The following is a 25,593-nucleotide window of genomic DNA, read 5'->3' as shown; positions in this document are numbered from 1 at the left end:
AATGTATTCCTTTAATATTTGAAAGAACCCAAATATTCAGTATAACTGGGGAACTATGAATATCACAAATCCCTTTAGCCTTACTATAAAATACTATCATGGAAATATTGGCCTTTGGTAAATAAGGCTCGTAAGTCGAGCACAACTGGGAACTACAAACACGGCTATGTTTCGCAAACACGAAAGTTAGACTACCCTGATTTATCCTTTCAGTAACTTCAAATTATCTATCAATGTTAAAAGGGCATTGTATAATAAATATCAATAGCAAAATTGTCTAATATTATTGCCTTATAATAATGGCACTCTGGATAAAGCTAGTAACCAAGTGAGAGCTCGCTTATCCTAATGTCTTATGATAATTACCTACGGTAATTACTGTAATTACAGTTGTATTGTTTACAGTATCAATACGCAACCGTGTCGCTAGTGATATACTTGAATTAGGTATGGTTTTTACCATTATTACAGTTGTTTTGTTTACACTGTCGATAGTTGTGACACTTCAGGGGTTAGCCCATCATTAAAAATCTCAGCAGGATTTAAGGTTTGCTTTTTATACTCGGCATATAGGATGAACCCCCTGGAACATGCGTCGTAAACCGGGAAATAATTTCTGATGAATATATCTGAAAAGTGTTGTAACCTCAGAATGTCGTAAGCCAGACCCAATGTAAACTGGGGACTGCCTTACATATATATATAAAAGGCAGTCCCCGGTTTACGACGGGGGGTTCCGTTCTTACACCGCACCGTAAGCTGAAAATCATCATAAACCGAAAAATCTTCAAAAATCCTAGGAAAACCTTACTTTTAATGCTCTGGGTGTATTGAAAATGATGTAAACTGCATTTTTATTGAGATTTTCATAAAAAAACCTCCAAATTTTGATTATTCTGCTGTATTGGGGCCATATTTCTTCCACTGGATCGGAGCATGACGCATCGTAACCCTGGAACATGCATCGTAAACTGGGAAATAATTTCTGATGAATACATCTAAAAAGCGCGTAACCTCGGAGTGTTGTAAGGGACCCATCATAAACCGGGGACTGCTACCCTGCCTTTTCATGGTTCACTCTTCCACGCTTCATTTTGTCACAGATTTTTGTGGAATGTATCTTCCATTTTTCTGTGGGAACTTTCACCACTTTGTGAACTTTTTCTATGGACCGTATCTCTGAAATTATCACTAATTCGCTTTCTTTCGTAGAGTAACACTATTTATTCACTAATTACTGTATTTTTCATATTGTGCTCGTGACTAAATACAGATTTTTATGATAAAAATGATTTACAGTGTACTTATACTGTACTACTGTATCTCTCAAGCTCATTCTGGGTTGGGGCCCCTGAATGAGCATAACAGGTTAATATTCTCTCTCTTTAAGGGTATTGTAAGATATATTACTATAAAATGTTTCTGGATGACAAAACATACTGTACAGTATCTAAAATCTTCACTAATTATTTTCATTTTATTTTTCAGTAAAACCAGACTGGAAAATGCAATAAAAATAATTAGCAAATATTTTACATACTGTACAGTATGCTCTATCATCAAAATCACTTTACAGTAATATCATTTCAGAGAGAGAGAGAGAGAGAGAGAGAGAGAGAGAGAGAGAGAGAGAGAGAGAGAGAGAGAGAGAGAGAGAGAGAGAGAGTGTGTATCATAAACCTGTTATGCTCATTCTGGGGCACAAAATCATTTTTATCATAAAAATCTGTATTTCGGTTAGCAGTGCTCAGCCTGGAACGGATTCCCCGCTGTTAACCGGGGACTGCCTGTGTATAGTTATGATCAATACAATATTCTAGTATTTTAAAGAATTTAGTTTTACTAAATGTCATTTTATTATTTTAATATAATTCTAAATCCTATTTAAAAAGTGAACATTCACATACCTGTTCTTGGTAGTCCTCATTTGACTTTTTGAGCTCATTTTGTTCAGTAACACTGTCAGCCCATTTCTTCTTTGCAGTTTCATACTTGTACTGGAAGAGTTTAGCCTCTTTTGTATGTTTTTCTTGTTCTTCCATTTTAATCATGATCTTTTCCATCTCTGTTTTGTAGGATGATTTCTGAGAATGAGAAAAAAATCTAACATTGGGAGCATGACCTTAAAATGTATACATAAAAAACACACAAGTCCCCACCCTTTCCAATGGTTCTGATATACATTCATCCAAGGGTTATCATAGAAAAAAAAAAGCAGTTAGTATCATAACTTCTGTCTGACAAGTGAAAACTAGCTGTGATATGATGAAAACTGTCTGGTCATGCTGTATCCAGCATCAAATGCATTGGCACCTCAACTCATCAGACTGCAATGCTTAATTGACTTGTCATCATGTCCAGCCCCTCCCCACGTCAATGTTTTTGGTTTTGCTAGTAAAGTTTGTGTGAATACCTCTTCTTGTGTGTTCAAAGTTCTAACTATAGTGTACAACACAGTAACATGATCTAATGAGTCTGCTTTACATTGTTAAATTTATGCTTATGAGCAAAAGTATTAAACTTTGTTCACCTGGCAACCGCAAGCCAAAAAATTCTGATACGTTTGGTTAAATGTAGTCAAATTCCAAGGATACACTTACTATACCTGTATTTCAAAACAATCACACTACTGTAGGTCACTGTTAATTAAATCTGGAAAACAGGTTATATATGAATTTTATTCAAATGATTTTATTTCACTGTTTGAAAATGTGCTCTGACAGTCTAAGGGTGCAGTCACACTGCAAGTGGCGAGCAGTGCAACTTGCCACTAGTTTAAATTGTTAAAACATGCTAATTCTCAATCTTTATGCGAGTGGCCACACTGGAGGAGTGGGGCGATTTGACACCTTGTTAAACCTCGCAGCACACGTTGCATGAGGGGGGGGGGAAATGAGTTCTGAGTGTCTTCCTTCAAGAGAAATAGGTTATCTGAAGTTTTGTTACAGGTTTATTCACCCTCTCTTCAAATTTGCAGAGCAATAAATTGGACGATCATTGGCTTACTCAAATATTCATAAAATTTGTCATCATACATTTGAGACTGCTTATATAATTATGAAATTCACTCCATTCCATTCTCCCCTTGTTAAAATCATGAATCCAAACATTTTTCTACAGGGATTTATCTAACTTCACAGACGTATTTTCAAATAAAAATAATTTCTGAGTCCAGCCCCGTGTCAGCCGGTGAAATTCCATACTAGTACGAATTTCTAGGTATAAATTGCTAGATATACCAGAGAAAAAAGAGCTTTCAGGAATGCTGGGGTTACTACCCCTAGATCGAGCGTCTTCCCTAAGGAAGACGTCGGTATAACCAAGGGTGAGTGAAAGGATCACAACCACAGAGCTACACTCGATAGATATCCCAATGTCAAAAACCCCCGGAGGAGAGCGGTGAGCCGTTACAGCTCCCACACACAGGCGCCCGCCAGACCGGCGACACCAGCGCCACCTACTTCATTCCATTTTCTAGCACGTGACTGATACCTCAGAAATTTTGTGCTTGTGCCTTTTTGGTGTTTTGTCAACTGTTTCGACATGTCTTCAAGCAGTTTTACCATCTCCAAGTTAAGTACCATCTTATTGTGGGGTTTTTTCGATAAGTTTGGCTGCATCTGTCCCTTTTTTCACAATTATGAGATTGTTGTTATGACGCCACGGCGTCCCCCAGTCAGCCATGTCGACCGTGAGGCGACCCCTTCAGTCTTTTCTGTCGGGGTTGTCTCTTTGTCGTTATATTTCTTATCTGTTCCCCCGGATCTCTTCCTGGCGGTGTTTCCTGCGGTGGTTTTATTGGAGTTTTGTTTAAATTTTTCTATGAACCCCATACGAGTCCCTATAGGGTCCCCGTCATACCCCGCTTAGGCCTCCCCCCAGGTTGAGTTCCTAGTTGGTCTTAATTATTTACTATTATTATTATATTTTGGCGCTGGTGCTTTTTATTATATTTTGTTACCGCTTTGGGGTAGCGGCAGCTTGAGGACTAGCCGCTCCTCCGAGGTAGGCTACGCACCTCGCATGAGCACATTATTCTTAGATATTATTCTTAGAATTATTCTTATGTTTATTGTGTGATGGTTTTTATTTTATGTCGTGTGTGGGTTTTTCTCCCTTGCCTATCATGTTAGGCTCGTATTGCTTCCTGGTCCTCTCGCCCCCCTCATAGGTTAGGTGTGGAGTGGTTCATCGGGTTGAGGGAGTTTTGTTGCTGTTTCCTCTGTGGCCGTTTTGGGGGTGGCAGAGTGAGCCCCTTTGTTCTCCCCCTTCTTTTCGAAGGAGTAGAGTTCATTGGGTATGCCTCCTCTAGGCTATGCGCCTTTTTGCCCCCCCCTTTTCGGTCCTGGTCGGTTCTCGGCAGAGAATTTCTCTCCCTGTTTTCCCTTCCCCCACCCTTCCCTTACTCCTTCCGTTAGCCTAGGCTAGGCCTAAGCTCGGTATTCATCTAGGCTTTGCCTATTCAGGAGTTGGGCGTTGAGTTCTTCGTCGCATCCCTTCCCTCAGGAGTAGGCTTGTCCTACCAAGCTCATATTATTTTCTTGGCATGGCGTGTTCTTGCAGTCGAGCGGGTGAATCATTTTCCCTTGTCTCCTGTTTTCACTCTCGTAGCCTACTCCTCTTCCCATCCCCACCACCCTCCCCCCCCCCTCATCCCACCAGCTCTTGCCCTACTCGTGCGGGTGACGCTAGATGGCGTTTTCTCCGAGTTGGGGACTCCCTCTGGTGGAGAGATTCGCTCCCTCCCAGAACTAGTCCCCGGCAGCGCTGTGTTTGTTTTGATGTTTCGTTTACCTCTCTCCGATTCGAGCGGGTTTCGAACATTCTCTCCTTGATCTTATTCACTCTCCGTCGGGTTGCTTTGCTGGGTTGATGACGCCTGCTCCGGCTTATGTTATTCTTGGCCTTGCATGACGGGCACCTCACCCACCTTGTTTCACTGGCGGAGAGGTTCGAGAGGGGGAGTGAATGAGAAAGAAGGGATACCTCCGGTCTCAGGAGTGCATTTTCTCATTCTTACCATCACTTGTATATTATATTACTTGTATATTATATATTATCTGGCGGAGTGAGCTTCTCACTCTGCCACTATACTTATTTTATATGTTTATTGAGTCCAGTGCTCCACCCTGGGGTTCCGCCGTCTTTTTTGCTGGCAGCCCTTGTGGTGGGTCCCTGTTGTCTCAAACTTTCCGTTCCGCCGGAGTATCCCGGTGACCGGAAGTATCTTGCCTCCACTCTGTTTAATTTATGGCTTGGTGGTCTCGTCTCTGACGAGGGGTTTTCTCTCCACCGGAATATTCCGGTAGTAAGCTGAAATACCCTGGCCTTCCAGCTTCAGGTTACTTAGAGTGGTAGGTTCATGTACTTTTTACACTTACAGACTGTTCGTTGTGAGGAGCAGGGGTGCACCGCTTCGCTTCAGCAACCCTATGGTCACGTAGTGTGCCGGACCCACGCTGGCTGTGCGGTCCGGTTAGATGACCTAATTGTCTGGCACCCCGACGGTTGTGAGGTTTGCTTCGCTCTGTGCGCTGGCATCCAGGACGAGTCGGTAAGATATAGCTTCTTCTTATTACGTTCCTCATATCGATGTAGTGCTTATATGGTTTTCGAACCTACTTTCCGTCAATCCTAATTGTCCGTTTTCTTACAGGCGGACAAGTCCTCCAAGAAGACTTCTCTTGAGTCTCTCCGCGCCTGGGTGGCTGGGTTCGGGAGAAATGTTCCGTCGGGGAAACCTTATGTCCTCGACGCGAAGTTGAGGGACCTGCTTTACCCCAGCGCCCGGGTGGCGGCTGCGGTTCCGGAAGAACTGGCCACCCCTATCATCCAGCAGATCCGGGATGCGACCCAGCCACCCCAAGAGGACATCCTGTACGCGGAGGTGTCGGAGGACGTCGCCGCGTTAGACTTGGACCTGGAACCAATGAATACGGAACAGGACCAGGTGGTAGGTAGCGAGGTAAGTGAGGTTGCGGGGGTGGGCCCCCTTTTTGACTCCCCATCTTCCTCTGTTGCTTCTTTTACAGGTTTTGTAAAGTCTTCCACCTTGGGTGACAGGGCTCCATCAGCTGTCCCCAAGCTGAAGCTGAAGACTTCATGGAAGGCGAAGGGCTTTAAGTCCTCGTCTTCCAGGAAAGCATCGCCTTTCCCCCCGTCGAAGGCTAAGGTCTCTGTACCTGTAGCCTCCGGGAGCAAACCTGGTACCTCCGGCAAAGCGCGAGTAAGAGGGCATCAAAACCAAGCCCTCCTCGCCAGCCTGCCTTTGATCCGAGGCGTTTGCAAACCAGTTATTCGAGAGGTTCTCGGCGGAGGTTGAGTCTAAGTTTACAAAAGATCTCCGAAAAACTTACCAGCCATGATAACATACTGGCGGGAATGGCTCGCCCTGGCGGAGTCGAACGCAGTATGCTATTCCTGACACGGCTGATCTCCCTCCTTTTGACGTCGGGAACCCTTGGCGTTTTGCCCTCCGTGCTATTCAACACGAGGGTACTCTGACTGTGGAAGGTCTTGGCACGAGACGGTTGGAGGAACTTGAGTTCTTTCCTGCCGATCTCCTGCCCCCTTATCCAGGCTTCGTTAGGCTGACAGAAGAAGCCTGGGTACGCTCAGACAAGGTCCCTAGAGAGACAGTGATCTTCCCTAGGGACCAAGCTCAGTCAGCTCTCCTGCGCACTCTGACGGAGTGGCAGGCAGACAACACAAAACTTACACCTTTCAAGGGCAACTATACTATGTTCGCCCTGGGTGATAAGTTGCCGACTCCTTACCTAAACAAAGTGGCTCTGGCTACGGCTCGAGCGTGCTTTGATGGCAATCCCTTGCCTCAACTAAGAGAGACAGACTCCACATCCCTGGTATTCCCAGGGGGTGAGGAGTTCTGGGTTGACGCCCCGTCCACTTTTACTGTGGGAAAGTTGGACGCTTACTGTGCGTCAACCCAATTCAGCGAGCAGCTTCCTAAGCTCCCGGAAGCCCTGCTGAAGTCTGAATTTGAGGCCCGGACTAGGCTAGCCCGGTCATTGAACTCCGTCTGCCTCACAGAAGCGACTGCCGTCTCCTGTGCAGACGAGCCCTTCTTTCAGGTCTTGGCTAAATCCCTGTTAGCAGGGTTTCAGACAGACCTGTTTGATTTCATGATGGCTAAGCTTGAATGCAGAAAGTTCATCTTTGCCGAAGCCACCATACGTCATGAGCCTAACAAGCTCATGAAGAGCTCGATCTGGGGCCCTAACCTCTTCCCAGAAGAAGAAGTAGCCAGTGTACTCAGGGAGGCTACAAGAGCTAACCAGAGTCTTCGCTCTCGCTGGGGTATCTCAGCCTATAAGCGTAAGACCCCAGAATCTGGCGGCCCCCAGACTAAAGGTGGTAAACGGTTCAGGAGACACAAGAGGCCTCATCATCAGACGGTAGTTCAAGCCGTCCCGGTCTCGGCAGTTGCACAGCCCTCCACCTCGAAAGCCCATCCCCAACAATATGTGCTGGTCCAACCAGCCCATTCCCTTGCTGCACCCTCGTACGTTGCTTCACCAGCGTACAACCCTACCTATGAAGGCCGTGGGTTCTTTCACGGCCTTAATAGGAGCGCAAGGGGGGGAAGAGGTCGGGCCCCTTACAGAGGCAAGTCCAACACCGCCCCAAGAGGTAAACCTGGACGTGGTAGAGGGAACAAACCCGCTCCCTCCCACTGAGAACAATCAGGTAGGTGGTCGCCTTTACTGGTTCAGAGACCAGTGGTCCTTCAGCCCTTGGGCACACAGCATTGTGTCCAAAGGTCTAGGATGGAGCTGGACCAAAGACCCCCCTCCTCTGATCAGGTTTTACCAGCCACCCTCAAGAGTCCTACAGGACTATGTGGCGGAATTGCTCAACAAGCGAGCAATAAAGAAAGTAAGGCACCTAAAGTTTCAAGGCAGGTTGTTCACTGTTCCCAAGAAAGACTCCGATCAGCAAAGAGTGATCCTGGATCTGTCGCGTCTAAATCATTACATAAAATGCGACAAATTTCGCATGCTTACGGTAGCACAGGTACGGACTCTACTTCCGCGTGGAGCCGTCACCACCTCTATCGATCTTTCAGACGCTTACTATCACGTCCCGGTTGCGCGGAGCTTCTCTCCGTTCCTGGGTTTCAGACTCGGGAATCAAGCCTACTCCTTCAGGGTCATGCCTTTCGGTCTAAATATTGCACCCAGGATATTTACAAAACTGGCGGACACGGTAGTTCAGCAACTCCGGTCCCGAGGGATATCCCTAGCAGCGTACCTAGACGATTGGATAATTTGGGCTCCAACAGTTCTAGAATGCCGGAAGGCCACGGCCACGGTCATCAACTTCCTGGAGTCGTTAGGTTTTCAACTGAACAGAGAGAAGTCCCGCCTGACTCCGGAGTCCCGGTTTCAGTGGCTGGGTCTCCAGTGGGATCTGTCCTCTTACACGTTATCCCTCCCGCCTCCCAAGCGGAAGGAGATAGCTTCCCTTACCAGGAAATTCCTGAAAGACAAAACAGCATCCCGCCGGGCCCAAGAAAGAATCCTCGGTTCTCTTCAATTTGCCTCAGTGACGGACCTGCTCTTAAAAGCAAAATTAAAAGACATAAACAGAGTGTGGCGGAGTCGAGCCAATGTCAGGCTCAGAGACAAGGTCTCCTCCATTCCCCGGATTTTAAAGGCGAGACTGCGGCCTTGGTCCACAGTCAGTGGCCTGTCCAAAACAGTTCCACTCCAGTTTCCCCCTCCGGCGCTGGTAGTTCACACGGACGCCTCATTAAGCGGCTGGGGAGGGTATTCGCCAAAACAAAAAGTACAAGGAACGTGGTCCACAATGTTTCAACGGTTCCATATAAACACCTTGGAAGCTATGGCGGTATTTCTAACCTTAAAGAAAATCCGCCCCCCCAGCCGGATTCATATCAGGCTGGTGTTGGACAGCGCCGTGGTAGTTCATTGCATCAACAGGGGCGGCTCCAAATCAGGTCGAGTGAACCAGGTTATGGTAGCTATTTTCTCCCTGGCGAACAAGCACAGCTGGCATCTGTCAGCCACCCACCTAGCGGGGGTGCGGAACGTGGTGGCGGATTCCCTGTCCAGGACCACTCCGTTGGAGACGGAGTGGTCTCTGGACGGAGAGTCATTCAATTGGATTTGCCGCCGGGTTCCGGGTCTCCAAGTGGATCTGTTCGCGACGGAGAGCAACTTCAAGCTTCCCTGTTATGTGGCTCCGAACCTGGATCCTCAGGCGTACGCCACGGACGCAATGACCATAGACTGGAACAATTGGGAGAAGATTTATCTGTTTCCCCCAATAAATTTGCTGTTGAAAGTACTGCACAAACTCAGGTCATTCAAAGGTCAACCAGCCCTGGTAGCCCCGTACTGGCCGAAGAGCAATTGGTTCCCTCTTCTTCAGGAACTTGGGTTGCGGAGTCTTCGGATTCCCAATCCCAAACTGACCCAAACAGTACAAACCAAGACTGTGTCAGCTTCCTCAAGAATTCAGAATGCCCTAGTTTTATGGACTTTATAAAGTTTGCAGCTCAAAAGGGAGCAAACATTGACCCCGTTAACACTCTGTTTTTAGAATCAGACAAGAGAGATTCTACTCTCAGACAATATGACTCAGCAGTCAAGAAATTGGCCTCCTTTTTGAAGACATCTGAAGCCCAAACCATGACTACTAACCTAGCAGTTACCTTCTTTAGATCATTGTTTGAAAAAGGCCTTGCCCCGGCCACTATTACCACAGCTAAGTCAGCCCTGAAGAAGGTATTCTTATATGGTTTTAAAATTGACCTTACAGATTCTTACTTTTCATCTATTCCTAGAGCATGCGCTCGTCTGAGACCCGTATCACGCCCACAGTCTGTTACGTGGTTCCTCAATGATGTACTTAAGTTAGCATCCGAGATTGACAACTCTCAATGCACTTATTTGGATCTGTTAAGGAAAACTATTTCTGATTAGCTTTCAGGTGCCAGAATTCAGAGCTGTCGGCTCTCTCTAGAGGTGATGATTTTGTTAGTTTCCTCTTTCTCCTGATCAATGCATCTTATTTGGATCTGTTAAGGAAAACAATAACTTTATTTCTGATTAGCTTCCTTCAGGTGCACCCAGAATTTAAGAGCTGTCGGCTCTTCTAGAGGTGATTTTTTAGTGTTTTTGTTTTTCAGGTCTTCCTGAAGAAAGAGTTCAAGAAATTAGTGCCATAGAGGGGAATGAAGCCTGTCGCCCATCTCTCTGCTGACCAGAGACCAACCCATCCACTTTCTTTTTATTTGTTGGACCAAAGGGCAAAGATTTTTAGTGAAAAGACCCTGAGGCTGATATTACAGGTGGTCCTGAAAATAAAGGTGGTGCAAGACCCTTCCACAGGACCAGTAGATTTATGCCCAGTCTAGGGGGACCAGGACCTAAAATTTATAAGAATGTGTAGGCACATAAATAATCAATTAATATTCTTATTTATAATCATTTTTTAAAAGTAACACACTCCCTTTTACTTTTTTATGTAACTAAAACTTTGAAGCCCGTTTCTCAAAACATAAGGCATCTCCTCCCTTTTTGGACCAATCTAAATGAAATTTTAAATATAACATGGGAAACATGGTAGATTAAAACAAAGCCGGGGATTTTTAATATTTTGAGTTTCGATTTTTGGCAATTTTTTTCTGTAATTTTTCGGGAAAATTTCATTAAAAAAAAAAAATCAGGTGAGAAAAATAATTGAAAAATCAAAATCGCTTTTAAATGCAAATCTCATCCCTTAAAAGGCAACAAACCTAAGGTCACTGTATTTTTTTCATTAAACAAGTCTAACCTGTCGTTAAAAAGTCGGAAATTCAGAACTCCCAGTGTAAGTCGGGTCCTCTTTTATCAGGGAGAAAGGTGGTACTCTATCGTTAAATGCAATAAGGCAACAAATTTTGTATTTCATTAAACAAGGATTCAGTTTAAGGTTCATGAAGTAGCTACTTCCACCAAATATGGATTTTTCAGAACTTACCAAATATACGGGTTGGAAATCACCTCTAGTGTTTAAACGCCGTTATTTAAAATCACCCGAAGCCCTGAAATTTTCTACAGTGGCTGTGGGGAGTGTCATTTCCCCACCTTAATTACCAATTATCCTTTATCCTTCCCCTACCCCCCCGCCCGCCTGCCTCATTTACTTCTCTGCTTGCCCTTCTGGTTGATCATGCCTCACTGCCTTGCTCCTCATATTGATATTATTATTGTCTTTTTTATATTTGGGAACTGTATTTTGACATGTTATGATTATGGATTGTCTTAGGGGTACTGGACTGTTTTTATTTTGCTCCATGTACCCCATATGTATATATATTTTCTCATGCTGTAGATGTCTCTCTTGTGTTTAGTTATAAGTTCATATTTACTCCTTAATCTTAAGTATTTTTGAATGTATTTTGCCTTATAGTCTTAAGTATTTTTGATGTATTTCCCTGCCATGTTGTTTGGTGTATTGACTTTCTACTCTAATTTTAAGGTTGTATTACTGTATTTTCATGTTAATATTCATTTTTTCATGTGAGAGATATCCTCATTAAATCCATTTTCATAGCTTGTGTTTTTCTTCAGATTACCTTGTTGTTTTCCTTGTAGTTTGCAGTCTTGGCATGATTCTCTATCACTATTTCACCGGCTGACACGGGGCTGGACTCAGAAAAGGGATTTTGACAAAGGAAAAATCTATTTCTGAGGAAGGCCCGTGTCACCTGGTGACCCTCCCAGAAGTGGCTTCGCTCCCCCTACTTGCACATGCCAAGCCTGGGGATGGTGCTAGCCTGGAATGAAGTAGGTGGCGCTGGTGTCGCCGGTCTGGCGGGCGCCTGTGTGTGGGAGCTGTAACGGCTCACCGCTCTCCTCCGGGGGTTTTTGACATTGGGATATCTATCGAGTGTAGCTCTGTGGTTGTGATCCTTTCACTCACCCTTGGTTATACCGACGTCTTCCTTAGGGAAGACGCTCGATCTGGGGGTAGTAACCCCAGCATTCCTGAAAGCTCTTTTTTCTCTGGTATATCTAGCAATTTATACCTAGAAATTCGTACTAGTATGGAATTTCACTGGGTGACACGGGGCCTTCCTCAGAAATATAATATACAGGCAGTCCCCAGTTATCAGAGGGAGTTCTGTTCCCAACGGCGTGACAATAACTGAAAATCGCTGATAACCAGAATTCGATGAATATCGGCGCCGATAATTGGGCATCGGCGCCAAAAATCCAGTTATTGTCGTCGCTAGACAAGCGCCGTAAAACAGGAGTGCTGATAACTGGGGACTGCCTGTATTGATGTTCATATTTCCTTATCTTTAAGATATGATTTTGTGCTGTATTTATATATTTTTTTAGACTGTACTTGTCCTGGTCTATGTGTACACAAGAATCATGTTACTGAATACCAAGCACATATCGTGGCCCCTCTATATGTGTTTGTGTGAGTATATATGTGTGTATCATGTTAAGATACACTCCATGTTACTGTAGCCAACTAGTACTGTAGCTCTACATACCAGGTATGCAAAATAAAAAAATATATATAATATATAAGAGACCATGGACATCCTTATCTCTGTTTTAATGTAAGTTGTGAAAACCTCACACTTACTGTCCCCCCACCTCTCTGTAGGAGTATTTTCATTTAGGGGGTCACATCATACAGAAGAAAATATGTGAGTGATTTGTTTGCTCCAGTTAGGCTCTCACATCAACAATATCCATTTGCAAAAGTAAAATAGTTGTATCTAAAATAATGATAATTTTAATAAAACTGTTGTTTTACTCTGTCCAATGATATACAATGTAATAATCATATAAAATGTAAATATTGGGATCATGCACCATTTGCATTCTTGTAATGTTTACACCTGCAAAATCTTCAGTTGATTGAGTTTTATCAATATCATTACTACTACAGTAGTTGTTAATTGAAGCATAATTTAGAGATACATTTTTTGTACAATAAAAAAGCTGGGTTTAAAAATGCAGCTCATCTTTATCTATACAAACATTTTAAATGAGATGAAGCTGCGATTTTGTTAACTTTGTACACTGCTTTTGCCTGTCCAAATTGCAGCCTGCACTTTGTTGCTTCAGCCATGATTACAACCTGCAGGTTAAATTTAGCGATTTGCTCTCTTAAAACCTTTTTCTTCATGCATGAAAGATGAACAAAAATTCATTTTATTTTTACTAATGGAAGTCACCATTGAGAACTAACATGTTTTAAAAAATTTGCCAACTGTAATGCAACTTGAAATACACACACACGATAGTTATGAAAACTAACATCAGAAAACAGCTGTTAATCAATTTAGTTATGTTAGTATTTCTGCTGTTTATGCCTCTGTTTTGTTGAACAATGGTCATGAAATAGTAAATGGTTGTTAATTATATTATTATTATTATTATTAAAATAGTTCAACCAGACCTGGTCTGGTAGACCACTGAGCTTATTAACTATAAAAAATAGTAATTATTTATTAGATAAGCAATAAGTCTAGTTGAATGTGTGACGATTGGCATTTAGCCAGTGTGTATCCATGTATATACCGTATACTGCAGTCACAAGCATCACATTAAGTTAAACTATCACCTCCTGTGTTTGTCCCTCACCTCTCCCCTCTCTCTCTTTTTATGAAAAACAGTTTACCATGAGAGAAAGGCAAGCAAATGCACAGCGTGTAGTTTACCTTAATGTCATGCATGTGTGTGTGTATACACACACACACACTCAACACAAACTGAAAAATATCTGTCACACTACTATATGGTACTGTATTACAGAGGAGGAGGAGGAGGAGGAGGAGGAGGAGGAGGAGGAGGAGGAGGAGGAGGAGGAGGAGGAGGAGGAGGAGGAGGAGGAGGAGGAGGAGGAGGAGGAGGAGGAGGAGGAGGAGGAGGAGGAGGAGGAGGAGGAGGAGGAGGAGGAGGAGGGAGGAGGAGGAGGAGGAGGAGGAGGAGGAGGAGGAGGAGGAGGAGGAGGAGGAGGAGGAGGAGGAGGAGGAGGAGGAGGAGGAGGAGGAGGAGGAGGAGGAGGAGGAGGAGGAGGTTTTGGAGGAGGAGGATGGGAGGAAAACAAAGATGTTTATAGGTTTTTCAGGAGGAGGAGGTGATTTTCATGTATTTTACATGATTTTTTAGTATTTTACATATCTTGTATGCATATCCACTAAGTCAGTAGAATTATAGCAATCTGCAATGTTTTAGTTAATTTAAATTTAGAAGCAATTAATTCTGCTGATATATACATTATCTGAAACCAAATGAATGAATAAATATTTTAGACTGAAAGAAAATTTCAAAATAACAGACAGAATAAGCTATTCACTGTTTTATATGGAATGGTGTTCATTAGAAGCTAAGGGAGTTGCTCCAGGATATTTTATTGTGCTGGCTATTTACCAATCTTTGTTACTGTCTTATATTTCATCACTTACTGGGAGGGGCAGACCCCAAAACTGTCCATTAAGTCAAAGTATCACTGATTAATTTCCTTTCTCCCTACACCCATACTTCCCCATTCCACCTCAGGTCATACTCCAAAGGCCTACAATATTCTTGCATTCACTGATGCAGTCTATCATTATTTACTACAATGCTGGGCATAAAGCATTACAGTAACTATTCAGTAGTCAAAGAGAAAGCCTGAAGCGCTCACTTGTATGGGAAGTAAAAATTCTCACTACCATGAAAACAAGAAAAAAATCGTATGAAGAAATAGCAAGGATGTATGGAAAGAATGCCTTTGATTCATTAAGTAATAAAATATAAGGAAAAACTTTGTACTAATGAAGTACAATAATGTCAAGTGTTATTTATTAGTTGGATATTTATCAATTAAGCTGTGGCATATGCAGAATAATTCCATATACAGTCATATCACATTATGGGATCTATGCACGATCTGCTATTATCATGGATTTATGCTACTTGAAGGTTCTAGGTAAGGGTCTAAAACTTATCAACCACTGATTAATATAACTCACTATCTTATCAACAAGAGCCTGTCCCTCAGCTCTGTACTTTTCTTTCGCAGCCTGTAATTCTTCCGATAGACTTCTTTGAGATCTTTCAGCTTCTCTCTCAATCCTCATTAGCTCCTCCTGTCAACATAGTGCATACTTATATTTTTCACAATTCTGACAAAAAAGTATCAACATCTGTTACACAAAAAAGTGTAGACAAGCTCTATAAAACAAAACTTCCAAAGCTAATTTTATCCTGGTGCAAACAAAATGATATGCCAATATAAATAATTATACTAATACTACAGCTTATGCTTATTACTAATGTTATTCAATTTCTTACAAATAAATCCTTTTTTATAACTTAAAAAAGCTTCAATTCCTATAAAATCCAGAAACTGTAAATATAATAAAAAAAATGGAATCTGCTTATAGGATGGTTCTACTAAAACATGGATTCCCTCGATGAGACCATCTCATATATGGACTGAACCATTATTTGAAAGGGTTATTTATATTCATGACTGGGCCAGCTCAAATACCAACAAGAACAAGTACAAGAAAGCATCAATAATTTCTATACACAAGACCCACAGCTTACACTTATTACTAATGTTAATCAACTTCTTACAAATAAATCCTTTTTATAACTTAAAAAAGTTTCAATTCCTATAAAATCTGGAAATTTTAATAAAACAATGGAATCTACTTATAGGATGGTTCTACTAAAACATGGATTCCCTCAATGAGACCATCTCATATAAGGACTGAGCCATTATTTGAAAGGGTTATTTATATTCATGACTGGGCCAGCTCAAACACCAACAAGATAAGGTACAAGAAAGCATCAATAATTTCTCTACACAAGACCCATTGACCTGTAACAGCTGGTATGCACTAAGAAAGATAATTCTAAATATTAATTTACTGCAAATGCATCAAGATGAAACAAGAGCAATCACAGCCAGTTTACAATAAGAGAGGATAAAGAGTTTATAAATACTTCTTCAGATAAAAACAAGACTGACAGACAATGGATACCTCTAAGTTTAAGTTATAATTCTCGAATTGGAATTATGCCTTCTTTGGGTTTAAAGAGGTATAACATTTCATAGCAATTGTGCCTAAACTGGATACTATATACTTTTACGAAAAAAAAAGAGGCCATGCAATTTTTCTTTTAGATGAAACTAATTAAGGGACAATATGCAGTATAAAAAAATAATTACCTTTCCTGCTGTTACTTCTTTCTCTTTATCTATCAACTTCGCTTCAAGTGAACGAGCCAGAGAGAGATATTTATTCTTTTCTTGCTGGACTTTCTTCAGCTGAAAAAGCATGTTAGATTTGTTAAGAAAATTTCCAAATCACACAAATAATGTAAAGAACAGATGATAACTTCTTGAGCATACCTTACCCTTTTACATGCTTTTGTAATTCAAAATGTAGTGAGTATATTGAAATATTTTATTATCAAAATTAAAACAAGATACTGTGTGACATGTGGCAAAAACTCAAAATAGTATTTTACTCTACTAAATTTTGTCACAGATGAAATGTTTAGTCAAAACATAAATTGAACATGATAAGGAAAACTGCTATGTATATTAGACTTCTTAATCTTTAAGGAAGATTTTTAAATGCAATAAAAGTCATTAACGGAGTTTTAATGACTGACATTCAAACATTCAAAGCCACCATAATCTAGAGAGGATGAGAACCTGATTGCCTATGGGTATAGACAACAATTTCCAGCATTTTAAATGCTGTAATCTAAAGTCTTTTCTTATAAAGGAAGAAAAAGTAAATTCTAAGAAAAGAGAAAGAAAAAAAAAAAAAAAAAAAAAAAAAACTCTTAACCCTTAAACGCCGACTGGACGTATCATACGTCGACTAAAATTGTCTGTTGGGTGCCAAGTGGACGTACCGTACGTCGACTACAAAAAATTTCAACCTTCGGTCAACTTTGACTCGACCAAAATGGTTGAAAAAAGCAATTGTAAGCTAAAACTCTTACATTCTAGTAATATTCAATCATTTACCTTCATTTTGCAACAAATTGGAAGTCTCTAGCACAATATTTCGATTTATGGTGAATTTTTGAAAAAAACTTTTTCCTTACACCCGCATGATAACTCGGCCGAAAATTTCAGAAATTCTTTCGTCATTTTGTCATAATTTTTAAACTGTTTTATATTAGCCGTTACATAAAGTTTTATATATGAAAATGTGTGCAATTTCGTGTATAATACAACAAAATACAACCCATGGTTGTAGCTTTTATCAGTTTGGAAATATTTTCATATAAATCACGATAACTGACAAAATTTCAACCTTCAGTCAACTTTGACTCAACCGAAATGGTAAAAAATGCAATTTTCTAGTAATATTCAATCATTTACCTTTATTTTGCAACAAATTGGAAAAATTTAAATTTTGCAACGTTGTCGTAATGTTTGCACCATTTTATAAGTCGTTACATAAAGTTTTATATATGGAAACAGAAAATAGCTTTTATCAGTTTGGAAATATTTTCATATTCACAATCATTTCAACCTTCGGTCAACTTTAACAAATTAGACGAAATGGTAAAAAACGCAATTATAAGCTAAACCCCTAACATTCTAGTAATATTCAATTACCTTCATTTTGCAACAAACTGGAAGTCTCTAGCACAATATTTCGATTTATGGTGAATTTCTGGAGAGAGAGAGAGAGAGAGAGAGAGAGAGAGAGAGAGAGAGAGAGAGAGAGAGAGAGAGAGAGAGAGAGAGAGAGAGAGAGAGAGTATCTCCTTTAACTCCATTAACCCCTGTGCCGAGAGAGAGAGAGAGAGAGAGAGAGAGAGAGAGAGAGAGAGAGAGAGAGAGAGAGAGAGAGAGAGAGAGAGTGTTGTCCTTACCTGAAATATCAAGTTAAATTTTTAAAGAATACAGTAAACCCTCGTATTCACGGTCTCACGATTCGCGGATTCACGGATTTCTCTATGGAACATATATATGCATTTGCTGAAAATTTGCTCATTCGCAGTATTTTTCACTGAGAAATATTCACTAATTACTGTATTTTCATCTCATTTTCATGACTAAATGCACTGTTTGTGATAAAACTATTAAAATATTCAGGTACCTAGATAATGCTCAAGTTACGATAATTCAATTTTGCGATGGGCTAAGCAATTAATACCGATACAAAAATATTTATAAAATATTTTAAAACCGTGCGGGTGCAGGCTGCAGCGTACAATCAGGCAGCAAGAGAGACCAAATTACAATAGACTAACTTCTTTTCTTCCATCTCTTTATCCCATCTTCTAGTTAAAAAAGTATCGTAAAAGAGAATGATAAAAGTATTGTTAGTAATGTTATACTCTTGCGCAGATGTGTACAGCCATAAACAACCGAACGATAAATTGTTGTTTTCCTTATGACCAAATTGGATAACAACAGCCATTTTGCTTGAATTTCAACCATCATACGGGAGTATACAATTACCGTAGTTATAGTACAAATGAAGTTAAGTAGAATAGGACTGATATATTTTTACATTATACCCTTATTTCCTATGGATAAAAGATCATCATGGAAATATACTGCTAAATTTAAGCTGCAAGTTGTAGTTGAAGCTGAGAAAACAACGTTCAAGCTGCTGATGACTATAAATTATCATGCATCGGCAACATGGATGAAACTCAACCATAATTAAAATTGGAGAGAAAGTATTTTAATCGAAACTACTGGGTATGAAAGAACACATATTACTGCTATTTTTACCCTGATAAAAGATAAACATGTAAAGCTCATATTATCATGAAATCAAGTGAAATAGTGAACGGAATCTTGAATTTTTATTTTACACAAAACAAACATGCCCCCAAACAGCCAGTGTCATCTATTAACGTAAAAAATAGCTAAATTAATTTTGACTTAAAAACACTTCGTATAACGAAAAATAACCTTAACCCATATAAATAAACTATCTAGAAATTCATTTATGCTAACTAGAAGCAAGAAAGCGATCTGAACTGAGTTAAATACGGTGAAATAAACTTATTACGTAATAAATTTCCAAACCAAAACATTGATCACTATGATTGCAATTTATAATACAAAAGCATTATAAGAATATGTACAATATTATTGGATACAGTGAATTAAAACATAATATTTTAAAATATCCATGGAAAAGATGCATACAGTCATACTGTGAACTTACAGGAGGTTAGGTTCCAGAACACTTCGCGCAAGACAAATTTTCGTGTAAGTTTGGCACGGTCTCTAAAAATGCTAATTAATGGTTATTTCTAAAGTTTAAACACTAAATATGACCCTAATCATGCTCCCAAATTATTAAGCTAACTTTTACATGAAATTAAAGTTACTGTAATTTCATTTAAAAGTTAGTTTAATACATTACCCTTAAAAAAAGAAATGGGTGACATAAAAATAGAAATGGAAGAGAATTTCTGTCTCTCGCCCCTTCCAATCTATCTATTTTTAGAAATCTTCTCAACCTCTTTTTAATAACTTCTTTATTCTACGTCTCTTTCTCTTTGGTCTGAAATGTGTTTTCATGTGCACTGTTTTCTATTTGGAGACTAATACAACTCTTAGTTATTATGTCTCTATGTTTTAGGACGTATTTGCCATACTAGCGCATTTACACTTTGTAGACGGTACAGGTAAAATTAGATCAATTTAAACTGTGAGCGCTAACTATGAGAGAGAGAGAGAGAGAGAGAGAGAGAGAGAGAGAGAGAGAGAGAGAGAGAGAGAGAGAGAGAGAGAGAGAGAGAGAGAGAGAGACTGTCCTTACTTGAAATATCAAGTTAAATTATTTATGAATTATTATGAGGGAGAGAGAGAGAGAGAATTAGTAGGAAACCTTTGAATTGCTAATCAGCAACACACTCCCTTCTTGTCATGTCAAACCGACATGTGTGACAGCTTTGCCTTTCAACTTCGAACAAAAGGTGAGGGAAGATATTTGTTTGTTTAACATGCATATCACATACGAATTTTGTAATTACAGTTATATTATTGTTGTTATTATTAATCTTATTAACCCTTTAACGCCGAAGCCCTATTTACAAAAACGTCTCCCGTATGCCAGGCGGCGTTCGGTGAGTTAGCGCCGAAGCAGAAAAAAGTTTTTTCAAAAATCACAGCACGCTTTAGTTTTTAAGATTAAGAGTTCATTTTGGCTCATTTTTTTGTCATTGCCTGAAGTTTAGTATGCAACCATCAGAAATTAAAAAATATCATTATCATATATAAATATTGGAATATATGACGAAAAAAAAAAAAAAACTCGTATATAATTGTATACAAATCGTGCTGCAAGCAAAACGGTTAAAGCTAATCAGTTAATTTTTTTAGTTGTATTGTACACTAAATTGCGATGATTTTGGTATATAACAAATTTTAAAATGATCAAAGCAACACAGAAAATATTATCACAAAATGATGCATGAATTAAACGCTGAGGGACGTAAAAAAATGTTTTTTTAAAAAATTCACCATAAATCGAAATATTGTGCTAGAGACTTTCCGTTTGTTGAAAAATGAAGCTAATTGATTGAATATTACTAGACTGTAAGTGTTTTAGCTTACAATTGCAGTTTTCGACCATTTCGGTTGAGTTAAAGTTGACCGAAAGTCGAATTTTTTCTATTTATCGTGATTTATATGGAAATATTTCAAAACTGATAAATGCTACAACCATGAGTTATTTTTTGTTGTATTGTACATGAAATTGCGCACATTTTCATGTATAAAACTTTATGTAACGACTAATATAAAGCGGTGCAAATATTACGACAACGAGACGAAAGAATTTCTGAGATGTTTGGCCGAGTTACCGCGCAGATGTAAGGAAAATGTTTTTTTAAAAAATTCACCATAAATAGAAATATTGTGCTAGAGACTTCCAATTTATTGCAAAATGAAGTTAAATGATTGAATATTACTAGAATGTAAGAGTTTTAGCTTACAATTGCGTTTTTACCATTTCGGTCAAGTTAAAGTTGACCGAAGGTTGAAATTTTGGCAGTTATCGTGATTTATGTGAAAATATTTCAAAACTGATAAAAGCTACAACCATGAGCTATTTTCTGTTGTATTCTACATGAAATTGCGCACACATTTTCATATATAAAAGTTTATGTAACGACTAATGTAAACGATGCAAACATTACGACAACATGACGAAAGAATTTCTGAGATGTTGGCCGAGTTACAGCAAGCAGAGCGTAAGGAAAAAAATTTTTTTCAGAAATTCACCATAAATCGAAATATTGTGCTAGAGACTTCCAGTTTGTTGCAAAATGAAGGTACATGATTGAATATTACTAGGATGTAAGAGTTTTAGCTTATAATTGCGTTTTTTGACCATTTCGGTCAAGTTAAAGTTGGCCGAAGCTTGAAATTTTGGCAGTTATCGTGATTTATATGAAAATATTTCAAAACTGATAAAAGCTACAACCATGAGTTATTTTCTGTTGTATTCTACATGAAATTGCACACATTTCCACATATAAAACTTTATGTAACGACTAATATAAAACAGTGCAAACATTACGACAACGTGATGAAAGAATTTCTGGCGCGGACGTAAGGAAAAAGTTTTTTTAAAAAATTCACCATAAATTGAAATATTGTGCTAGAGAAAATGAAGGTAAATGATTGAATATTACTAGATCATAAGAGTTTTTGCTTAAAATTGCGTTTTTTTACCATTTCAGTCGAAGTCAAAGTTGACCGAAGGTTGAAATTTTGGCAGTTATCGTGGTTTATATGAAAATATTTCCAAACTGATAAAGCTACAACCATGGGTTTATTTTGTTGTATTGTACATGAAATTTGCACATTTTCATATATAAAACTTTATGTAACGGCTAATATAGAACAGTGCAAAAATTACGACAAAATGACGAAAGAATTTATGAAATTTTTGGCTGAGTTACCGCCCGTGCATAAGAAAAAGTTTTTTTCAAAAATTCACCATAAATCGAAATATTGTGCTAGAGACTTCCAATTTGTTGCAAAATGAAGGTACATGATTGAATATTACTAGAATGTAAGAGTTTTAGCTTACAATTGCGTTTTTCAACCATTTCGGTCGAGTCAAAGTTGACCGAAGGTTGAAATTTTTTGTAGTCGACGTACGGTACGTCCACTTGGCACCCAACAGACAATTTTAGTCAACGTATGATACATCCAATAGGCGTTTAAGGGTTAATATTTGAAAATTAGTACTTATTATTAGGTAAAAAAATTTATTTATACAAAACAAACACATACATGTACAGTACAATAAAAATTCTCTCATTTCAGTAAAAGAGAGAGAGAGAGATTATTACTTTTACTATTTACTGTTATTTAATTTACACATAAAAGCTTGAAAACTTATAAATTACATAAAAAATGAAACAAACACTTTTGCAAGGTTTCTCAGTATTCGCACTTGTTCGTGTGTCTGTGGAAAACTCGCGTATGACAATTAGTTAGGTTCCAATGAAAAGTTTGTCTGCCTGTGAATTTGCTCAAGCTCGGGGTATTACTGTATTCGTTATGCTGATGCTTGTACAATACGATATTATGTGAACATAGAGTACTGTACAGTATAGTGTAGGCTAGGCTAACGTTTATGTAAACGATATACCATAGTGTAGGCTAAGCTAATTCTTGTTTAGTTATTCAATTTCTCTTTGTATTGAATTATCATAAGTCACTCTGCATGAACCTCCAGAATTAGCTGATATTAATAATTACTGTACTGTATATGTATAGAGTATACTTGATAGTGTAGGGCTAGGCTACCATATATGTATACATGGTATTGAATACCCTAGTGCAGGCTAGGCTATATTTGAGATATGTTTTTTCCAACAAACAATGGGTTTTTGGAACCTAACCCCCTCGTAATTAGGATACTACCTGTATAAGCATTTTTAGTTTTTTTTGTTTGTGTGTGTTTGAATGATCAAAATAGGAAGTTCTAGGTGTTTTTAGAAGGGTTCTAAACATTCACGGATTTTAGCTATTCGCGGGGTGTGTGGGGTATGCATCCCCCGCAAAGAGAGAGCGAGTTTACCAGAAATCCTTTGACATATTATGGGGAATGATTGACATATTTGACAGCTTTGACTTTGCCCCTCTCTTCAAAGGTTTCACGAAAGATCAGGAAATGCTACTTGTTTTTTAAAATACCAAATAATGTACGATAGAAATGTATAAATTTTGTAATTACAGTTATATTACTATTATTATTATTATTATTTAATCTTATTAATCATATTAATATCTAAAAATTAGTATTTATTATTAGGTAAACCATTTATTTTATCATACAAAATAAATAAACATACATATATAACTATAAAAATTCTCTCATCTCCTACTGAGATGAGAGAATTTTTATGGTTACTTGTATATGTTTATTTGTTTTGTTAATAAATAAATGATTTACCTAATGATAAGTACTAATTTTCATATATACTAATAATAATAATAATATAAATTTAATTACAAAATTAACACATTTCTATAGTAAATTATGCGGTATTTTAAACAAACAAATATCATCTCCCGATGTTTCATGAAACCTTTGAAGAGACGGGCAAGGTCAAAGCTGTCAAATATGTCAATCGTTGCCCACAGAGTGTCAAAGGATTTCTGGTACTATCTCTCTCTTTCTTCTTTCTTTTTCCTTAATAAATCATGAATTTCCATCTTTTGATATCAAACATAAGAATAACCTCTCTCTCTCATGTGTTATTCTCTCTGTCTCCATAATAATTGATAAATAATTTCACCCTCTCAACACTCATACCCAATTGACGTAGTGGTATGTAAAATTACCCTACCCCCCTTCCTACCTGACTGACATACCGCTACATCAAATTTACTGAAATTTTTTGTATGTGTGTTAGGAGTAAATTTTTTCTTATTCGGACAGTTGGTGGTTTCCATAGGCTAAAGCATACCTTGGACCATGTAACTCAGGCATCAATACGCCAGGCAAGCAGTTCCTATATTGCGCATGCACAAATCCCTGGCATACTAAATTTCTCACAATGAAATCAGCTGATCCTACCCACGCTTCTCTCTCGTATCTTACATTTTTTTTTATAAAATGTGGGATTACATTATTGGAAACACTCTTTCGTACCCTCTTTTTCTATAAATTTTTTAGTTCCTGTACTGCACATGCACAAATCCCTGGCGTAGTAAAATTCTCACAATGACATCAGCTGATCCCACCCACGCAGGCCTAGCACGCCACACTTCTCTGTCAGAGACCATGCGTGCGAGCTAGGGTAAACACGTGTGGTTGTTTACATACAGTGACGTCAATAGAGAACAGTTTCCAACATGCTTTCGCAAAGTTTTAACGGTAAAACTAGCGGAAAATGCGTTAGTGCATCACATAAGAGACGTCTGGATTTTAGGCAGGGCTCTGAATCTCACTTTTCATTATTGTATATACCGATATTTAGAGAATTTTGTTGGCTTTCTCATAAAAAATAATTCATTTGCCTAACTGTTATAGCTTTTGAGCTACGAACGATAATGTTGACAACAGTAACATTTTTTTTTCGTTTCGATCAGCTTATAACGTCAAAATAGAAACTGTTGCCGTTACCAAAGCCATTTTTCTTGACTCACTTCATTCCTCAACCTTTCCTCTACATTTTCGTATATTTACAAAGTAATTTCTATGAAAAATATCCGAGCTAGGGCTCTTCAAAAAAAATTTCTAGTGATAATTCTCACCGAATGCCGGGCAGCGTGCTCTGTTTCTTACCCTCTTTTCTATAAATTTTTTCACCAACTGGACTTAGTCGTTTTTCATTCTTTTATATGTCGATATTTAGAGAACTTTGTTGGCTTTCTCAAAAAAATAATTCGTTCGCCTAACTGTTATAGCTTTTGAGCTACGAACAATAATGTTGACAACGGTAACATTTTTTTTCCTTTCAATCAACTTATAACGTCAAAATGAAACTGTTGCCGTTACCAAAGTCATTTTTCTTGACTCTCACTTTATTCCTTAATCTTTCTTTTACATTTTTGTATATTTACAAAGTAATTTCTATGAAAAATGACTGAGATAGGGTTCTTCAAAAAATTTTTTTTCTAGCGATAATTCTCACTGTACGCCAGGCAGCGCGCTGTTTCTTACCTTCTTTTCTATCAATTTTTTCACCAACTGTATTTATTTGTTTTTCATTATTTTATATATCGATATTTGGAGAATTTTGTTGGCTTTCTCATAAAAAAATTCATTCGCCTGACTTGCATGGTTTTTGGGTTACAAACGAAAATATAAAAATAAGTAAAGATTTTTTTTTTCATTAAATAACTCACATTTTTCCGTACTTAGAGGGCTGGGACTCCTATTCTGACTATTCCACCATAAAATATAAACATTGAGAAAAAAAGGACAGCAAAAGGAACGTTATTGGCATAAAATTTATATTTTTGCTGAATTTTCGAAATAATTATTTTTTCACACTGTCCAGCGCTCCCAGACACCTTGGGTCTCAGGTAGGCGTGGCGCTCAAACTATACAGATGGGAAAGTGTTAAGGACAACCCTTAT

At 38.7% G+C, this 25,593-nt stretch overlaps 1 protein-coding gene across 5 annotated transcripts in view; it reads right to left on the bottom strand.

The window, feature by feature from the left end:
• LOC136836055 (putative leucine-rich repeat-containing protein DDB_G0290503) overlaps positions 1-25,593 on the bottom strand; it is a 359,912-nt gene that overhangs the window by 78,218 nt on the left and 256,101 nt on the right. For all 5 annotated transcript variants that reach the window (XM_067099946.1, XM_067099947.1, XM_067099948.1 and 2 more), the window contains exons 18-20: positions 16,219-16,317; positions 15,011-15,127; positions 1,908-2,084 (exon numbers count right to left, since the gene is read on the bottom strand). In XM_067099946.1, the coding sequence (XP_066956047.1) occupies positions 1,908-2,084; positions 15,011-15,127; positions 16,219-16,317 (393 nt within the window). The remainder of the gene's footprint in view (positions 1-1,907; positions 2,085-15,010; positions 15,128-16,218; positions 16,318-25,593) is intronic.

Source organism: Macrobrachium rosenbergii, chromosome 56 (assembly GCF_040412425.1).
Source record: "Macrobrachium rosenbergii isolate ZJJX-2024 chromosome 56, ASM4041242v1, whole genome shotgun sequence".
Lineage (NCBI taxonomy): Eukaryota > Metazoa > Arthropoda > Malacostraca > Decapoda > Palaemonidae > Macrobrachium > Macrobrachium rosenbergii.
Note: the sequence above shows the minus strand (reverse complement) of the source record. Positions and strands in the feature narration are given on the sequence as shown.